This window comes from Lissotriton helveticus, chromosome 1_1 (assembly GCF_964261635.1).
Source record: "Lissotriton helveticus chromosome 1_1, aLisHel1.1, whole genome shotgun sequence".
Taxonomy (NCBI): Eukaryota; Metazoa; Chordata; class Amphibia; order Caudata; family Salamandridae; genus Lissotriton; species Lissotriton helveticus.
Window position 1 is genome coordinate 1,039,367,491 of NC_136057.1, and position 20,636 is coordinate 1,039,388,126.

At 43.9% G+C, this 20,636-nt stretch overlaps 1 protein-coding gene across 2 annotated transcripts in view; it reads right to left on the reverse strand.

Moving 5' to 3' along the window:
- SBF1 (SET binding factor 1) overlaps positions 1 to 20,636 on the reverse strand; it is a 1,592,200-nt gene that overhangs the window by 73,050 nt on the left and 1,498,514 nt on the right. For both annotated transcript variants that reach the window (XM_078677863.1, XM_078677862.1), the window contains one exon: positions 10,540 to 10,671. In XM_078677863.1, coding sequence (XP_078533989.1) covers positions 10,540 to 10,671 — 132 coding nt within the window. The remainder of the gene's footprint in view (positions 1 to 10,539; positions 10,672 to 20,636) is intronic.

Here is a 20,636-nt window from a genome sequence, read left to right on the forward strand (position 1 = left end):
AAAACTTTCCGGATCTAGTCTGACACCTGGGGGTAATTCTAAGGTATGGAATTTATAACTTATTGTCTCTTTCAGATGTATATACACGTGTGTATGTGTATATATATATATATATATATATATATATATATATATATAGATATATATATATATATATATATATATTATCCTGCCCGACATCTCGCACCATTTATAATTAAATAAAGTCACTGCAGCCAGCAGTGTATGCTGATTTTGGAGTCCGTGTCTTTCTCCGTTTGGTGGTTACAGGCGCCTGAGCGGTAATTGGATATATATATACACACACACACACACACATATATATATATATATATTCCCACGTTATAGTTAGTTGGACTCACTATAACCTGCGCGTGCAATGCACTGCTGATGACGTCACATATTACATCACTCATGACATGGTCAGTGGCATCACTCATGACATCAGTGAATGTGTGTCTTTCTGAAAAATAAATATGTGTTATATATGTATATGTGAAGGTCTGTATGGTTTGTTGGGGGTATTACTTAGTACATAGATGCATAAATGACTGACTCACTGTTTGTATGTGTTTTGAAGACAGCATATGTGCAGGACTGTATGGGTGGATGAGTGTGTATATGTGTGTGTTAGTGAGTCAATGACTGTCTCACTAGTGTCTTTATCAGTATCTACATATGTTTTAATCTAGTATATGTGAATATTGATGTATATAAGTGAGTATATGTGAGAGCGAGGGATTGTAAGAGTTCCTGTTTAAATTAGTATGTGTTTCTATAAGTGATTGTTTAAGAGAGTAAGTATGTGTAAGTTTCCTTAGAAATAAAGTGGTAGTGTGTGTATAGCTGTATATGCAAAGAAATGGATGTTCAATAGTTTATTTGCATGTGTGAGTATGTGTGAGAGTATCTTTAGGATGACTGTCGGTGTGTAAGAGGATGTATAAGTGTATCACTACATATGATGAGTGAGTATATGTATGAGTGACTATATAGAACTGTTGGTGAATGAGTGGATGTGTATATAGATGGTGGAATTATTGAATTGGTTGTTGTAACTGGTATGGGTATCTCCATTTTTTTAAAAATTTTAGTTTCTATTTTTGAATATGTGTTTCAAGGGTTACATTACAGTGAAAGGAGGTCTGTCAATCTGTCACAAGGATGGTGTCATCAGTGATGTCATGAGTGATGTCACTGACCATGTCATGAGTGGTGTAATATGTGACGTCATCAGCAGTGCATTGCACGCGCAAGTTATAGTGAGTCCAACTAACTATAACGTGGTAATTTCATTGGTTTTATGCGAGTAAAATTTCCAGCTAACTATAACTGGTGTGAAACCTATGGTTTTTTCAGTGAATTTAATAGGTTTTTTAAATGCTAATTCCTAACTATAACTGGTGTGAAACCTATGGTTTTTTCAGTGAATTTCATAGGTTTTTTAAATAGCAAATTTCTATTGCTATCAAATATAATATTTTCTTTAATGAATCCTGTATTGTATATTTATGTAATACTATTTTTTATATGTATATTCTTCTTTTTTTTTTTTGCCCTGGTGCGCTCCTGGGGTGCATACCGGGGAGCGCCCCGGTCAGCGCAATTTTGAGGTGCGCCCCGGGGCGCGTACCGGGGAGCGTCCTGTTAGCGCTATTGCCGCGAACGAAAACATCATCGTGACGTATCGCGTAGCCGCATCCGCGTGATACGCACGGCGTAAGCGCGCCCGGAAGCACCCACGCGCATACAAACGTGCTACGTAAGCGCCCGGGGCGCGCCCCGGGTCGCGTAGCGTAAGCGCGTCGGGTCATGTGACCTGAAATTAACACTTTTTATTGGTTCAGGACAGTTTTGTTTTCCAAATGATGAAGGCCCGAGTCATGTGACCTGAAAATAACACTTTTCATTGGTTCAGGACAGTTTTGTTTTCCAAATGATGAAAGCCCCCACCTTTTTTCCTTCTTCTCACTTTGTCCTTTGACTGAGGAAGACCTGTTTGGAGAGCTATTCCCAATTTGTACTTTAAAATGGCTTCAGTAGCAGCAGGAGCATCTCAGCCACCACCACCACCACCACCACCACTCCACAACACCACAGTGGTGGAGATGAAGAAGAGGAGGAGGAGGAGGAGGAGGAGAGGAGGAGGAGCTTTCTGCCAGAAGATAATACCCCATATAAGCCAAAGCAGCACATTATTTGGGAATTTTTTTCTATCCCAAAGGACCAGAAGAAAGTAAATGCGCCAAGGGTTACTTGCCTAATCTGTGGCAATGAACTTTTAAGGGGGAACCCTAACAAAAAATATTAGTTTGGCAATAACACCATGATTCGCCACATGCAACGCCGGCACCCTAACAACTATGCTAGAGCAGAGGTCCGAGAAATGGCCAGGAACCCTCCCCAATCTTCTCCGAGTACCTCCCAAAGTAAACAACCCACTCCATCGGGTCCAGAGGCAAGGGAGATGGTCCCAAACATACAACCCGGGTTTGCACAATTCAAATTTGTTTGTATTTTTTGTGGGCAAACAATTACTTATGGTGAGCAAAGCATTAAGCTCATCAACCGTGCTGGTGACAACCACGTGTGCCCCAAGAAACCTTAATTTTTTCCTTTTTTTTTTTGCTCCAGTTGAGCCGTTTACAATTCCCCGTTTTTTGTTTGTCCCCATAAAAATAACAACAAAAATATAAAATTGATTATAAAAGCCAAAAAAAGTAAAAAATGTTCCAAAAAAGAATAAAAAAAATATAAAACAACAAAAAGAATAAAAAAACAGTTCTTTTTAGAACTACCTCCAATTTATATCTGTCATTCTTTTTTCCCCCTGGTACGCTCCCCGGTACGCTCCCCGGTGCGCGTACCGGGCGCTCCCCCCGCGAAAATCGAAAAATGGCCCCCACATCAAACCTAGGGGGTCGGGGGTGGGGGGGCTACCCTGCCCCCTTTTGGTCATTTCCCCCTTTGTTTTTGCCACCTCTTGTGTCTCGATCCTACCGAGACACAAGATGGCGGCCGCTCCGGACTGTTTGGAATGTTGACAGACACCCGAGAGCCAATCAGCTTTCCGCCCGCGTACTCACGTAGCGGCCGGTACGCGCCCCGGTGCGCGCTTATAGATATATATATTTTTTCGAACCTAAATTACTCAAAATCCACTGGAGCACATATCTTGAGACATAGCAAAGGCACATCGGGCTACCAGTCCCTACAATTTTGCCAAGTTTGGTGGAAATCCATTCAGCCGTTCGGGCTAAAAGTGAGTCCAACCGCCCTATGGAAATTAACATGGGGAAAACACGTCTTGGGACCCCCCTTTTATCTCGGCCCCCACTTGACGAACCCCCCCGAAACTTTCAGGGAAGAAGCGGAGCGGGCCATCTTCTTTGAGAAATTCGCGAAGATTCATCCACCGGCGCCAAAGTTATTCCCAATAGAATGTTGCGGATTTCCTATGGAAATCAATCCTAACTATAACTACCTACTGGCGACCGCCAGTAGGTAATATATATACACACACACACACACACACACACACACACATACATTTCCCCCTTTCACTTTTGATAATGATAATAGTATATGCCCTTCTAGGACTCCCCATGGTCAGAAGATGCTGTTCTCCTGGCCATTATAACCCCTCTCAGTTTGTTGTCAGAAAACCAGCTTCAGCATCGGCTATCTTGTAAAGGCTGCCCAACAAAACTTTTCAATTGCTAGCAGACAATCAATTTGCCTTGATTCTCGGATTCTTCCAGAGACCACAGATCCTGCTCTGGATGAAGGGGAAAACACACTGTATTAATGGGAAGAAAAAGTTCCTTCCTTTCATTAAATGTTTTGTTTATTTTTCATATTTTTGGAGAATTTCAAAATTCTGATCCACAAACAAAGGCTCCAGACAGTTTTAAATTAACCTTTCGAAGCATACCCAACACCTTTTTTTTTACTCACATTTTTTAAGTATTACTGAACGATTTTACACCAACAAAACGGAACTGCTCTGAGTAAAGTTCTAGTTTAGTATCACATTTGGTGTGATTCTGTTTAGTGGGTTGTGCTGTAGTAAAGATCAACTTTTTAAACCTTCCCCTTTAAATGCACGCAAGACCTCCTAGACGGACCTGCATATAACCAGACACGACAAAACGTAGTGACTTTTATTTCATTGGAAACTTATGTGCAGATCTGTTAAAAGGTGCAAAGATTATAAGCAGACCAAAAAACATCTTTGCAGTGGCTCTTTGGCTCTGTACAATGGGGTTTAGAGTGGGCTGGTACCCAACCACAGCAAGCAGACATACCCTGCTGTGCATACCCTGCCTGTGTGCAGCATAAGTTGGTCGTAGTGCTTGGCTTTTAGCCATGCCCTCTATTCCACCCCATGGGCAGCCAGCTCCCAATGTGCATGACCTTTGGGCGCGCTCAGAGGGGTCCGGCTCCAGGGCCGTAAATTTGGATGGGCCCTGTAGCCAAAGCGCCACAGGTAGCCACTCCTATCTCACTGCCAATTTGTTGCCATTAACAGCAAGAGTTGGGCCCAGTGCACCGTGGGTGGCCTTGCAGGGCATTGGAGGAATTAGAGAAAAACATTTGAGTTTTGTAAGTGGATTTTCAAAAGAATCATTTTTTTTTCTGTGTTGTTGGATTCTGAGCTTTTTGGGGCTTCTACTGTAGTCAGGTGGCACTTATAAATGTTGAACTTTTTTTACTTGATAAAACAATTTATAGTGGTCTATGATCTTCCTGTTCACAGTCCTGAGATTCTTCTCTCCACACCAGATATTTGTATTGCACTCCATAGAAGATGCAGAGGATGGGATTGTTCTCTTCCATTTTCTGCACCATCTCTTCTGGAAATGTTTGAGGTCTTCCTGAATTCAGGCTTGTTGAGGTTTCTTTTTACCTTCTGTCTTTCCAGGAACTTCTAATACCGTCTTTTATATTTGAACTTGAGATGGTAGGTCATGGGTGAGATGTCAAAGGTGTACTGACCTCTCTGCCCATACTTCATTTTTGGCCTCACAGCTTGCACATGACCCTCCCGACACTACTTTTTTTCTCTCCAGAGGCATGTTTGAAAAAACTAAAGCAATCTTTGCCAGCTCATTTGACTCCCTCTTCCAGAGCTGTAGATGATGTCCCGCAGGCTCCTTATCAGTTGTGTTAGCCATTGTTGAATTTTCACCGCAGCAATGCCTATATATTGCATAGAGGTTTCTGCTTCATAAAAAGATGGATGTGTCGCTTGTTGCTATGGAACAGGTGTGTGTGTGTGTGTGTGTGTGTACATGCGCGCAAATGTATCTGTTTTTTGTGGGGAGGAACTTTTCAGCCATTGAAAACCTCAGAATGTTCTTGAACTTGCCAGAGTCTGCAGACTCTACCACATGCCTGCGGACTTTAGAAAAGTCCTGCCTTCAACACTCCCATCCTGAAGAAAGTCAAATGATTCCCCTTGCAAGCCTACACCATCTTCAAAACTAGCTGAATAATGTACAAAGCTATCATGACAAGAATGCCTGATTATCTTGCAGACAAGCATAAAATCTCTGGTGGCATTCGGCACACCCCTTGCTAAGGCCCCATCAGACTGGAGACTGAAGTAAAAAATTACCAAACAAGGCAGCAGGCCTTTCCCATCTATGCACCCAGGACTTGGACCATTATTCCCATGTCCATAAGAACCACCCAACGCCGCTCCAATTTAGGAAAGTGTAGAAATGCACCTCCTTGAAGAACTACTTCCCAATGCAGTAACATTACACTTCTCTTTCCAGAACTCAGCTATCTTTCATATCGCTTGTTGACATATGCTTGTCTTTGACCCTGTACAGTCATCTATTGTCCTTTGGCTAGGTCCGCACTATACAAATACCATGTACATACATAATACCTGTTTTGCAGACTTAGTTGTGAGTCTGCGAAATTGGCGCATTTCAATCGTCTAAGTACACTCCTCCCTGTAACTTAATTTTAACCCACTCCAAAACCAAAATTTTTATCTGAACATAATACCTTTTTAGGTCTGGCGTTAGCCACGATCTTTTGAATTTTTCTTAAATCATAAGTTTAATATAAGGAATTTCAATACCTTTCTTCTTCAGATTGGTGGAGCTCCTCCTGCATGCATTCAGACTCAACGGTGGAAAAAAAGAAACTGAAGATTGTGACTGAAGGTGTGAGCTTCCGGAGGAAGCACGACGATGTCACCGGGGGCACTAAATGGACATCGACACCCACCAACAACAAAAAACTAAATTAGTAGAAGGACAAACGTTTTTGGGAGAAAATTCTGGACCCAACTACTAGATGGTGGAATAATGCACAGCATGTTAATCCAGAAAAGATTCATTCTGCAAAAAATGCACTAACTGGTAGATGCTCTCATCCAACTCATTTCATCCAGTGGTCTGTTAGTTTGTAATTCACATTTTTCTTCCAGTCACTACAGCGACAGCACTCTGCCCTTTCATAAGAAGAACATCCACACAAAGTAGTTCTTTTAGTTTGATTATGTATGCTGTTTGAGACCAAACCATATTTTGGCTTTTAGCGAATGTCTTTTTTAAGATTGATGAGGGCCCGTAAGCTTATTAAACGATAAAGATTTGCAAAAATAATAGCAAAACACTGAAGCCAAAAGATGGCTAACCAAAGCCAGATCAACACGTTTGTTTTATTCTTATTTTTTAAATGGCAACCATATGTGTTTAGTTTGTGGACTTCTTTTTGAGCCCGCAGGACTAACAAATGAAAATTGCAAGGGTACACCTTGATCCCTGTATACAGTCCTCAATCTACAGCCAGGGACGCAACATTGGACCACAAATTAGATAGCTTGCAAACCTGTTGCATAATATATAAACTTTGTCAGTGATCCAAGATTCAGGAGGTTCATAGTACGTGAACTTGGTCAGTGAAATCCGTCAAGTTTTATACAGATCTATGAAACTGCACCAAAGGTATTTTTGACCTTCCCTCCTCTCCTTTTAACATTGTCCCACTTGTCAGATATCCGGATCTGGTGGCTTAGTGGACTAATGTGCCCCCTATAGGCTTCTATGTTCGACCTCATGGTCACAGGTTTGAATCCCAGCGGGCCCACTCATCTTAACATCCTTCTGAGGTTGATAAAATGAGTGCCAATAAGTTGGGTAACAATAAACATCTGTTATTCAGCAGCAAGATATCCTTCTGGGTGAACATGGCTTTACAAATAGACGTTGTTATATTATATGCACAAAACCTAAGATTTCTGCACTGAGTGTAACTTTTAGCATCCTGCCATTTTCACACAGGTTTATTAAACTGCACAAAAGTTATCAGCACATGAAACAAATCACCAGCCTCCTTTCATGGATCTGCACAGAGTTTGCCACACCCAAAGAAGACAACTTTCTAAAGGTCTGCCAAGTTTCATGTGGATTTGTCAAATTAAGCCACCGTTATTAGCAAATGAAAATGTATTGGTCGTCTTTTTCTTCCCCGTTAGAACAAGGATGCCTGGTCTGAGGACTTGAATGTTTTGTCCTGGATCTTTCTTGTGATGGCTTATGGAGGACAGTGGAAGAAATACTTCCAAAGTGAGTTGCATGAGTCTTTGTAACAGAGTACTAGAGGTCATGGTTAATGTTTGGCTTCAAGGTCTCGAAAATTACTTAAATCTATAGCTGCTGCACTCAAGCACCATAAATCATATTTCGTTAACCAGAAAGATTGTCAATGGAATGGCTTCAAGAAATTGAATGCTCCCTAATAGGAGTAACTTTTCTGTTACTAGACTGTCCCATCTCCTTGACCTAGACCAGAGTAAAGCCTATACTGATGAGTTAACCAATCTATTGAGAGACATGTGCCGCTATGCTGCTGTTGGACTTCCTACAAGTGCTGGTGGTCAAAAAACCACAATCTGCTGCAAACAGAAAGGCGCAGGAACAGTGTCCTTTTTAGGTGTCGGCCTAGCGTACACTGCGCATATCAGGACCCTCCTCTTCGCTCTCAGTCCTTCTTCCATTCCCACGATTGCCGGTTTTTCACAAAACGCTACCTCGCACACAGGCAGCGATCACCGCCAGAACCCCATCCGTCCTGCCATCGAGCATTACAAATGCATACAGCGCAGTCTTCCTTCTAATAGTAATCCTTGTAACTTAACCTTCTCTCGCCCACCCTAACAGAATTGCTCTACTCTGTACAGTGAGTAGAACAGAGACTGCTTTACTCCATCTTCATCTCCATTCCGGAGAACGCGTGATATACACGCAGGTATACCCCTGACCCCTACCGATCTTCTTCCAACTTGGTACTGCACTTAGAACTTCGATTCACTGCGCCGAAAAGTTGTTTATTTGTCTTTATGAATCAATAAATCCACGAGTTGTTATCACTGCGCCACACTATATGTATATTTTTTAATCTTCATCTAGTACCAACTCTAAACACATTGGCTATCGATCTGACAAGCATGCCTTTCGATTCACAACTCTTAAAGGCTCCACTTAGCAATTATTTCTTGCACCAATCATAGCTGAGTCACCCCATTTTTTCCATCCGCCTGAATGCTACGCAGAGTGTTCGTTTTCGGCGTTTTTCAAAAAACCTGCAATCATTTTATGCCTAGCATTTTAACGCAATTTGCATATGTTTTTTCCCCTTCTTCTCCCCATTTCTCCCTCTAATGTTTATATGTAAATGTCATATAGGCTGAGTTTATAAATGTTCTCAAGACAAACATGATATATAATTTTGTCCCGATGATGATGCCTGCATTTCAGTAGTGGCATCGAAACGTCGTCGACCTAAGAGCACCATATGTACTTAAAAATGTCACATAATGTCACTTACAATGGTGTGTTAAAACAAAACCAAGTCTGTAAAACTGAATAATAGTACAGACCGCCTTGTGCGCCCTTACATAAACTTCCTCCTCTTGTTTTGTCTTGTCTCCTGTGGGTCACTGGTTGTGCCCACTTGTGTATAAATGTTAATTATATGAACTAATGCTAAAAACTGAAACTAATAAATTCCTGTCCGGCTGGACAAAGGACATACGTACTATTTAATGTATGTCTATCATTTACTTGATCCTGATGAACTAGGGTCCACTGTCTCTTGAAATAAACTACCGTCCAAGGACCTTAGTACAATTCCTTTTGGGTTTCCCTTGTTTTTTATAACAGTGAAGATCTTCAAGACACACTAACTTCAAGTTCGACCATCCAGACTTTCTTTCCACCATGGAGGGGTACTTAATCAAAACAATCTGGAATACAGTAAAAAGACTGAATCTGGTGGCTGACACCGTTAGATGTCGGACAAAGCCAGAAAATTCAACCCCAGATTTTATTAATGAAAACAGACTTATAAAGGTCCACTTCCATTAAGAGATGCCTACCTCAAGGAGCTGAAAAATTAACTTAATGAATGACACTGCTGTGCCTTCTGGGACAGTGGTGCATTTGTATTCTCTAAAGCACCACTATCACAATTCTACAAAGTAAAGTGTGATGCCAACGTGCAGCATTTCGTAGTTGATTTTTCTTTTCTGACAGGCACAAGAAACAAGGACCTTTCAGTCAAATGTTATAAAATGAAAATTTCAAATAGAAAATGTTGCTTCAGATAGGTATGTGATCTTTAGTAGATATTTTTCAAAACTTTACATATACTGATACACGTTACATAAGACAGGCCTCTGTCTACAGTGGACAAGAAATAATGGGTTGGAATGCTACCCAGAGCGATTACCAGTAGTTTAGAGTATTTGCAAGCATTCCTCCCATCACTTTTTGTGTGTTTCAAACAGAGAGAGGATATCCCAAAGGTAATGTTTAACTCATAATTAAATTAAATATTATATTTAGCTCACTTACACAGCTTATCTCATCATCAGACAGTAAATACGAAGAGAGTGGCAAAAGAGCCTAAACTGAATTATTCCCCAGAAGAGAAGTGTTCTTTCTTGGCATGAATACCCTTAATAGAGTCTGGGTCCAAAAAGCCTAATGTACACGTAACAGCAGTGAGAAATCTTCAAATTACAGGACATCTTTGTTGCCTTTTGGACTTACAAGCAAGTCTGGACGGTTGCAGCAAGAGTAAGCTCCTTTGACTAACCCTAAGAGGTAAGCCGGTTACAAAGGATCACCTGATGGCTTCTTTGAGGAGAGTTGACACACAGCGATCACATCGGGCAGCCTTCAGAGTACCATTAAGTATGATACCAGTCAGGTGGAAATGTCTGTGGAAAACAGTTTTAACAAAATTGCAGCCTAAATAACTGGAGATTTCGGAGCAATGCACAATCTAAGTAATTAGCCCCCAGGTAGGATTAGATAGTTTAATCCTAGATCAGGATGGAAAGTTCAAAAAGTGGAAAGGGGTAATGCTGAAGTTCAGAAATGTCCAGGAATAGCCGAGAACTCCGTGAAAAAGGTGCTGCTTTCTAAATCTAGGTGCAAAGTACAGCTCTTATTCCCATCATCCCTATTCCAGGAACACAACCCTAAAGAGGTTTATTAGTGCTCTACTTACATCAAAGAAAGCCTTTTCATCCACAGTTTTGGGTGAGCCCATGGTCTGTGTGCCCGGCGTAATGGATTCCACTTCAGCAAGGTCAATGACCCCTTTACATTCAGTGTCTGTACGGTAGTCATAGTACCGCAGCTGGAAGAGAAGAACAGAGTGGGAGATAAAGATGGTAACAGAGGTACATCCTACTCAAATGCATACATCAAATAGGGTCCATATACCCATCTCAAACCTGACATTATCAATGAGGCTGGCTGATTGTGCATCAGGTTACTATGGTAGCCAGGACTGAACGGGACAGCCAAGAGAATGCACTACTACCACCCTAACAGCAAACCTGGAATTCACTAACAGTGTCCAAACCCTACCCAGCCCAGCATCCAACAACAGCACCCATCCTCTGCATCCTTGTACCCAATGGGCGTCTCCATAGGTCACCTAACCTGAGACAGCATTAAAGTGCCTATTTTATCTGCAGCCTATGATCCAGTGATGCTGTTTACCAACTCCCCAGCATGGAATCTAATAAGTTCCCTTCCTGTCTTTAGCTTGGAATTCAATAGTAGTGCCTATCATCATCTCTACAACATGGCATGTGTTGACAACATAAAAAAATCAAGAAGGGGGGGGATAGAAGCATAGGGAGAGATCACTAAGCTTTCATAAGTGTATCGTTATTAATCAAAGGAAAGTGAACTGCACGGGTGCCTGGAGCCTGGGTGATTTGAGTATTGACCTGAAACCCTCAACCAGTAATAGCCACTGGTGGTGTAAGTGAGTACCACTATGGTATCTTATTGAGTGGCGTCATCATTGTCTTTCGCACCCAGGTACTCGCTTCCTCAGGTGAGTGCCGCCTCTTTCTGTGGGAGGGTACTGGTGGGATTAGCGCAGTTAAATATAAAATAACCAACTATACCTTAAATATGAAATTTAATATGGGTGAAGGATTTAGTGGTAAGATTAAAAAGTGGAGTGGTGTTGTTGTTTGGATGTGCCAACTGTCCTTAGCATCACAAGCAAGTGGTCAACAAGCTTCGGCCTTCGGGTCCAGGTCTTCTTTAGGGCCTTAGTAATGGTAGTCGGATTCCTTCTGTTGTTCGTTATATGTCCTGTATAGTCTAATTTACTAACATGTAAAGGCTACTCACTTCACTACAACCCAGCTGAAAAAATAACAAATAAATGTGGCCACCACACCGGGAGCTAGCCATCTACTTTACTCTGTCCTTGGCCTAACATATAGAGTCGCTGCCGGACCTGGAGCCCGGTATTCTGATTTCTCTACTCTCCAACTAAACGCGTAAGTGAGATTTGATCACAATAAACGTCTGTATTCAACTCACCCCAAATCCAAAAATCAACATCATCAAGAAAATCAAATCCGCTATCCTAAACCAAATGCACAGCATCTCAGAAACTGACTTTATTATCACGGGAGACTTGAACATGAATCTGATCAGCTCTGCTCCCCCCCAACAAATTCCTTACCCAACAGAACAACTACTGTGACATACAGCTCCAGGTGTCAAAAGTTAGGACTCAGAAAGTCAAATGTGAGGAGAACTTTGCGCTAGACATTGAGCACCTTGAATGACAGTGCTCAATTATAGATTACCCAACTACTGTCCGGAAAATTTCACATACATCGGCCCATGGTCGGAATCCATTATCGATTACACCATTTTATTGCTCTGTATTCCCTGTAGTTTGCTCTTTCCAAATTGTGGAGCACAGTGAAAACAACCACCTTCCACAAAAACTGGTTCTAGACCTAAAAAGAGAGGTAGTTGAGAGCAGGCTTGTTGCACTCGGCTCCCAATTGAACACCAACTACAAGAAACTGAAATGGTCAGAATCCACTACAAAGAAAATTGACAATAGCGTCAAGTTGGTGCTAGAGAAACTGAAAGACAAACCCTAAGCCTACTAGCAACATGGCAAAAATTCACAACTGATGCACTTGCAAACAAGAACTGCAACAAAGAAGCCTCCTGTCTGGCCAAGAAAAACATTACCCTACATGCCAGCCGCAGGGTCTGGTTAATAGTAAACCTGCGAGCACCACAGATATTATAAGGGCCGCAAAAGAATAAGCCAAGTCAGTATGGCTCAACAACCGAAAAGCCACAGACGATTTCTGGGCCAATCTGTTCTATGCCAGCAAGCTACCCAATTCAAGAAACCTTTGGTCTACTGTGAACAACCTAAATCGGCAGCAGCAGTCCGTTGGGAATGCTCCTATCAGGGAAAAGTGCTGAGTTGCCTTTCTCAAGAAACATTTCTCAGCAGAAAACAACTCCACATCCCCATTTCTTCGAGAAGTTCATCCTATTTTATTTATTTATTTAAAGAGTTTTATAGAGTGCTGGCTAGACCCGGAGGTATCAGAGCGCTTTACAAGAGAATCAACAATGTAACAGAAAAAAGTTCAACAATTACACATTAAATCCCCCCCCCCCCAATAAAAAATAGGCAATACAATTAGGAGAGGAGAGAGGGAAGAGAGAAAAGTAGTGGAGGGGGCAGGGGAGGTGAGAAAGGGAGGATAAGGGAAGAGACAATAAGGAGAGATGAAAAGAAAGTCTGTCTAAACACCGACTGGGTAGGTGAGGACCCAGGAGGGAATCCACAGCCCATCTCACCTATAGCTAACAGGAAGCTCCATCGGGCATCAGACAAAAAAGTTCTGTCTCAATACTTTGAGAGAGGGGAGAAGGAGAGACATAAATAGAGGGAGGATGCGGTAGGAGACGACAGGAGGGACGAAAGGGAGTGCAACAATGTGGTTTAACAGTGTAACAGAAAAAGATCAACAATTACAACATTACATCGGACAATCAGCAATACATTATGAGAGGAGAGAAAGGAAGTGGGGGGTAGGTGAGGTGAGAACGTGAGGATAAGGGAAGGGACAACCGTAGAGACGAGAAGAAGACCGTCTAAAGACCGACTGGGTAGGTGACGACCAAGGAGGGAATCCACGGTCCATCTCCCCTATAGCTAAACCAAGTAGCTCCATCGGGCATCAGACAAAGTAGTTCGATCTCAAGTGTCAAGGGAAGAGGATCGCATAAAAACAGGATGGGAGGGAGATACGGCAGAAAGACGAAGGAAAGTCTGTCCAGAGACCGGCTGGGTAGGTGACGGTCGAGGTGGAAATCCCAAAACCCATCTCCTCTATAGCTATCATGTAGCTCCACCAGGCTTTGGCCAAATAGCTAGGTCTCAATGAGAAACATTAAATAACATGGATGGCAAAATAAATTGAGCCTAGAGGGGAGGGAACAGGGAAGGTGAGAAAGGGAGGATATGGGAAGAGACAACTAGGATAGACAAAATGAAATCTGTCTAAAGGCCGACTGGGTAGGTGACGACATCCATCGCCCATCTCCCCTATAGCTAAACCAGGTAGCTCCATCGGGCATCAGACAAAAAAGTTCAGTCTCAATATATTGAGAGAGGGGAGAAGAAGAGATATAAATAGAGCGGGGAAGCGGGAAAAGACCACTTGAGAGACGAAAGGAAGTCTGGCTAAAGACCGACTGGGTAGGTGACGTCCAAGGAGGGAATCCCCGACTTGTCTCCCCTGTAGCTAAACCAGGTAGCTTCATCGGGCATCAGATAAAATAGCTAGCTCTCAAATGACGCAGGAAATTCACAGGTAAACAGGGTGGGGATTAGGGCAAGGACAGGTGGGGGCAAAGGTTAGTATCAGAAAAGAGGAGAGTAGTAGAGCAGGGAGGGGAAGGGGGTAGGTAGTTTGGTAAAAAGTTCCAATGGATCTGCTGCAAGGCATTCAAAAAGCAGGTCCGTCAGCTTGTAGTTTGGTGGTGATCAGGTCAGACGGCTTGTCAGGTCCGATCTCAATTGGTCAATGGAGGATTTAATGTCCTGACAGAGCTCTGTGCGTAGTTCAGTTTTAAAGTCTTTAAGCATGGTCATTAGAACCGTCTTCGTGAGAGCCATGGCTGCCCCGCCCGCGTCTCCCCTTAGTGTTGTGCGCTTGTCGAGTGTTGAAAAGAAATCCGATACCTTGCTGGTCACCTTGCCCGTCCCCTTCTTTGTCGGCATAGGGATGAGGCCTTACAAGTCTTCGCGGCTCTGACTAATGTGTTTCTCGTCACTCGGAGTGTAGCCTCAACTGATACCCAGGGGAAGGCACGAGAGAGGCCCACCCTGCTTCCAGGCCCTTCTTCAGATCAGTAGCAGGACCAGTCCGGGCCCTCCACAGGTGTTGGTGGTCAGTATCGGTGCGCTATGTAGGAAAAAGGAACCTTAGGTATTAAGAAGGATGCGTGCAGTAACCGGCCCAGTGCTAAGGGAGGTGAGGTCTCCAGGTGGTGTAGGGGCGCCTCTTTACAGATGGTGATGCCATGAGTCAGGGAGGCTGATGGAAAAGGGGCCGTCAATCGGGAGCCCCGTGCCGGCATATCCTTGATTGTGCACCCCGAAAAGCCACGTGTGCTGGCCAGATCACATAGGGGAAAGGTTTGATCCCTCGGTCCAGAGCATTCCTGCCGACAGACTCATGGTGGGCCCAGAGGGTAGTCCGTCACTCTACCCCTCAAGCACGCTCTCCCCAGACGCTCAGGCAGTTATCCGCAGGAAAAAGGATACAGTCAGTTCAGATCGCCTCCATAAGAAGGCATCGCAACCGCCATATTAGGGTCAGGCAGGTGCATTGTAAAGTCCCGCAGTTCCCACCGCTTCTAGAGACCCCCAGAGTGCTTCGCAGGGCTCACCGCCAATATCTTCAAGGCGTCGGTGTATGCTCCCAGCTTCCACAGTCGCGACGCCGCTCCAAGGGACCAGGCCGTCTCCCGCTACGGAAGAGCTCCGGGCGCCATTTTAGCCCTTGCTGGGTTCCACTCCCGGAGAGGTCGCAGCCGAACACGTCCCGCGTAGGCACTTTGGAGGTAGCAAAATACCCTCCGCCGGCGCCTCACATAATCCGCTGCCCAGAGATGCCATTTTCCGATGATTCTGCAGCGGGAAGCCGCCGGAAACCGCCCAGAGAAAGTGCGCAGACCGGGAGCCGAGACGGCACCTGCTTAGTACAATCGAGTCACTTCACATTTCAAACTCTTCATGGCTGACCTCTCACTGCCCTTGATGAAACTAAAAGCAATGCTCCACATCTTGGCACAAGAGCACTAAACCATTTACTATGCGTGGATGACGTGGTCTTGTGCAGCTTAACCAAAGTAGGACAGCAGAGACTGATTAACACTCCATTTGCACGCCACACAAAACGACCTGGTTATCAACGGTAACCAAACCAAGGTGATGCCGGTCAGCAGAGCGTGCAAGAAAAGTGGTACCTGCCATCTTGGCTCACACCGCCTAGAGAGAGTAAAAGAATACAAGTACCCAGGGGTGTTGCTAGATGACAAGGGTCTGGCCAAGCAACAGCTCTGAGCCATCACAAACAAAAGCAACGCCCTAATCGCTGCTTTCAGCACCCTGCACAAGAAATTGAAAGGTCCAACTCTCAATCCTCTACAGAAAGTCATAGCTGTAAAACTATTGCCAACTTTAACTTACGGCAGCAAGGCCCTTTTCGGCTGTGACTTGGTCCTCTTGGACAAACTCTAAACAAAAGTTTAACACTATGTGTTAAACCTAACCTCGAGTTTCTATCCAAGTCAAATCCGACTGGAACTCGGCCTAATGAGGCAATCAATAGGGCGAAAGGGGGCAACTGTCAATTTTTTTTGTTTGATCTGTTTATTAAAGATTTCAGTTGTTTGTGAACATGACAATAAAACAATACAATATCATAATATTCGCCATTCAGAGCCAATAGACAAATATCAAATACAAATAACATGGCAATAACACACTGGCATGATTACATAATAAACATATGTATACCTAGTAATAACACGGTTGTACATCCCAATAATAATGGCATCTCCTCACTCCGACAAGAGTACTATATCAGCACGTAGTGATGCAACATGACTACTATTATGTAATATACAACACATTATATAATTATGATGCTTATGGCTTCACTCCGCTATATCACATAAATCAGTGTATGGAGTCAAACTTTTTTATCAGAACACCAAACGTGGGACAAACTATAAGCAAAAGGAGGTGGGAGGGTAATGAGAGCTGCAGAGAGGGAGAAAAGAAGACACAGATCTCTAACGTCACACATCAGAATCCAGATGATCATCCTATATGTGAATCGACAGATCACCAAAAGAAACGATCATTCAGCAAAGGGGACCGGGGTCTCAATCCTCCCAGCTATTCCCACCTCGGTGCCAAAAAATACCCTAGTCTAACACATTAGTCAGCATGAATGGAAGCATCTATTAAATCATCGGGTACCAGCAATTCCTGTAGCGCACATAGCATAGAATTCCATTCAGCAGAGATGGGGAACTTACGTAAACCTATCGTATCAGGGAGACTGCTTCAGCCTTCACCCAGTTGAGCATGAAGAAACGCCAGGCTTTCATAGGTGTGGGTTCCTCCGATTTCCACCTATGGGTAATCAATTGCTTAGCCACAATAAAGCCCAGGTCCAAAAAAACGGGTAGATGCTCTGTGTTTTTTGTCCCTAGGAAACACACCAACTATGCTCATTTCCCATGTCCGCGGTATCTCCCTAGCTGTATAAGTGGCTAATGCCTCTAGCACCTTCTCCCAGTAAATCTGTAGGGCGAGGCAACAGCAGAGCATATATATCTGCATTCGCTAGCTTGCAACACGCATCCTGCCTATGAAAATACACATTCATTTCATCTGGGGAAAGATAGGGCCTGTGGACAATATAAAATTGGATTAACCAAAAAGAGCATTTTTGGGTACCTGCTTGGGGCTTTCAAGTACCATGGACCATTCGGTCTCTTTAAGTGGCCTCCCCCGATCTGTCTCCCACTTAACGTACAGCTGCGTTAGATCTACTAGGGTATGTTCCCTAATCGATTCTGTGAACCACTTCACCAAGTGACTGCCTGTGCCCATAACATGCACGTATTGTAGTAAGAAATGCATCGGGGGATCTTGCATTATATCTCCGCACCATCACCTCATTGCGGCAGTCCAGGGGGCATTATTCAAGAATTGACCTGGAGGGACACCATCCTCGTTTGTAATATCAAAAAACTGCCTCAATGTCCCCATTCCATATAAGTCTCCTAAGGTGGCTATACCAGCATCTGCCCAGGAAGTAAGGTCCGCACTTTGAACGTGTTCGCACATGGTCGGCATACCTAAGATTGTATGACACGATTGGTGAGACGAAGGGCCCTGCGGAAACATTTCCGCGCTATCCATACCAGCAGAGGAAGAGGGTTATTCGATTTATTACCTGGACGAAATAGGTAAAGGATTTTGTCCAGAGAGTATGGGGGTTACGTTCCGCCAAGTCTGAAAAATGTAATTCCTCCACCCATAAGATTTGAGACGCCAGTAAATAGTGCTCCAGGTTGGGCAGAGCCAGCCCCCCCTTTGAGCGAGGAAGGTATAACTTCACCAGTGCAGCTCGGCATTGCAAGTTATTCCAGCTGAAATCCTGAATAATCCTCTCTTGAGAGCGAAAGGAGGACACTGGTAGGCAGAGCGCTAAATTAGCAAAATAATACCATTTGAATTAACTCCACCCGACCTTTAACTGAGAGGTTCAGCATCTTCCAAAATTCCATTTGAGACTTAAGTGCTGTAACCGCCTTTGTGATGTTACCATTGAGAAGATTCTGAGTGTTGTGGTAAATGCAGATACCCAGATATCTTAACGCCACCGACTGTTGTTGCATTACCATCCCATCTACCTTCCAACCCGGGTCCTCCGTACAAGAATTGAAGGGGTAGAGACAAGATTTGCCCCAGTGCAACCCCAGCCCAGACAAGGCTGCAAAAGATTTTAACGTGGTGGGAATGATTTATGGAATCGCCAGAACATTCTGCAAGTATAATAAAATGTAATCAACATAAAGCGAAATTGTATGTATGCCATACCCGAGATGTATCCCCCATTCTGGCGCCGAATTGTGCAATGCCAATGCTAATGGTTCAATCACCAGGATGAATATCAGTGGGGAGAGAGGACTAGTCCCTCGTTTTATCGAAATAGGCTCAGAAAATAGAGACCCCTTTCGCAACTGAACTGTGAGAGCTCTGTACAAGAGCTGTATAAGGCCTAAGATGTAGGGCCCAAAACCGTAACGGTGAAGCACAGCGAACATAAAGGACCATTCAATCGAGTTCAAGGCCTTCTCCAGATCTAGCACAACACAACCGGCTGTCGGCCAGGTCGACGAGGCACCATGAATTCCCCTAAACAGTTGTCGTATATTAAGCCATGTACTGCGAGCCGGCAGAAACCCATTCTGAATCGGATTAACTAGTTAGGGAATCAGCGGCGCCAGCCTATTTGCTAGGACGCTCGCCAAGATCTTATAATCCCCATTTAGGAGCGCCAAAAGATGATATGGCCCCACAGAGGTGGGGTCCCTACCTGGCTTGGGGAGCGTAATCAACGTAGCCTCTTTCATCGAGGCAGGAAGGGCCAAAGACTCTAGCGCTGCTGTGTATACCTTGAGCAGCTGGGGGCTCAGGGGGTCCTTTCATGAGGAAGGCCATCAGGGCCAGGAACTTTTCCAGAAGGCAACGCTCTCATAGTACCTCCAACCTCCTCAACGGAAAGCGGGGCATCCAAGTCCATCCGTTGCTCAAGCGACAGGATTGGGATCGGGAGTCCGTCTAAGAACTGCTGAATCGCCTCCTCCGAGGCCTGTGGACCAGCTTTATACAGCCGTATGAAATGTGCAGCCAGCTCATCTAATATTTCTAGCTGTGTAAACCGAAGCGCCCCACCCGAAGAACGGAGAGCTGTAAGGAATATGCTACTTATCAGTATGCATCTGTTCTTGGCATGTAGAGCTGCAGAGTTGTACACTTAGCAATAGATCGCCACCTGGTGTTGGGCTCGGATGATTGCAGGTTGTTGTCTTCTTGGAAGAAGTCTTTGTAGTCACGAGATAGGGGACTCCTCCCTTGGACAATACTGCGCATGGTCATCAACTCCATCCTCAGATTGTTTTTCGCCATGATGAGAAATGATGGACTTAGTAGAAGTACAGAGAAAGGATGTCCATGCCTGTGCATCTAAGTAATAATGAGTACTGGAACGGATACAACTCCCGGGGAGGCGGGAGGGCGTGTACAACTCTGCAGTTCTACATGCCAAGAACAGATGCATACTGGTAAGTAGCATATTCCGTTCGAGGCATATGAGCTGCAGATTGCACACCTAGCAACGATTGTGCAGCAGTGTCTCCCCTAGCGGTGGTCGCTTGTATCCGTTGCAGCATACTGAAATAGTGTTTTAAGGACAGCTTGGCCTACTGCAGCTTGCTGCTTGGCTTGCACATCAACACAATAGTGTTTAGTGAAGGTGTGTATTTTTAGACCATGGGGCTGCCTTGCATATGTCCTCTAGTGGTATGTTTCCTAAGAAAGCCATAGAGGCTCCTAGTTTGTGAGCGGAGTGAGCTCTAGGAGGAACCGTTAGTGTACGTTTAGCTTTTTGATAGCATATCTGAATACACTTTACAATCCATCTGGCAATTCCTCCTTTAGAGATGGGATTGCCTTTGTGTGGGGGAGAGAAAGATACAAATAGTTGTTTTGTCTTTCTGAAGGATTTAGTCCTGTCTGTGTAGTATAATAGAGCTCTTCTAACATCTAAGGTGTGTAAAGCCCTTTCTGCAACAGAGTCCAGTTTTTGAAAAAACACTGGTAACTCTACTGATTGGTTAAGGTGAAAAGGAGTAAAAACTTTTGGCAGGAATTTTGGATTGGGTCTAAGAACCACTTTGTTAGGGTGTATTTGAAAAAATGGTTCTTCTATTGTGAATGCTTGTATTTCACTAACTCTTCTGAGAGAGGTGATGGCAACAAGGAAGGCAGTTTTCCATGTTAGGAATTGCAGTTCACACTTATGTAAAGGCTCAAAAGGGGGACCCATAAGTCTTGTAAGGACCATGTTTAGGTTCCATACTGGTGCAGGTGGTAACCTAGGTGGGATTATTCGTGTTAATCCTTCCATAAATGCTTTTATTGCAGGTACTCTAAAGAGA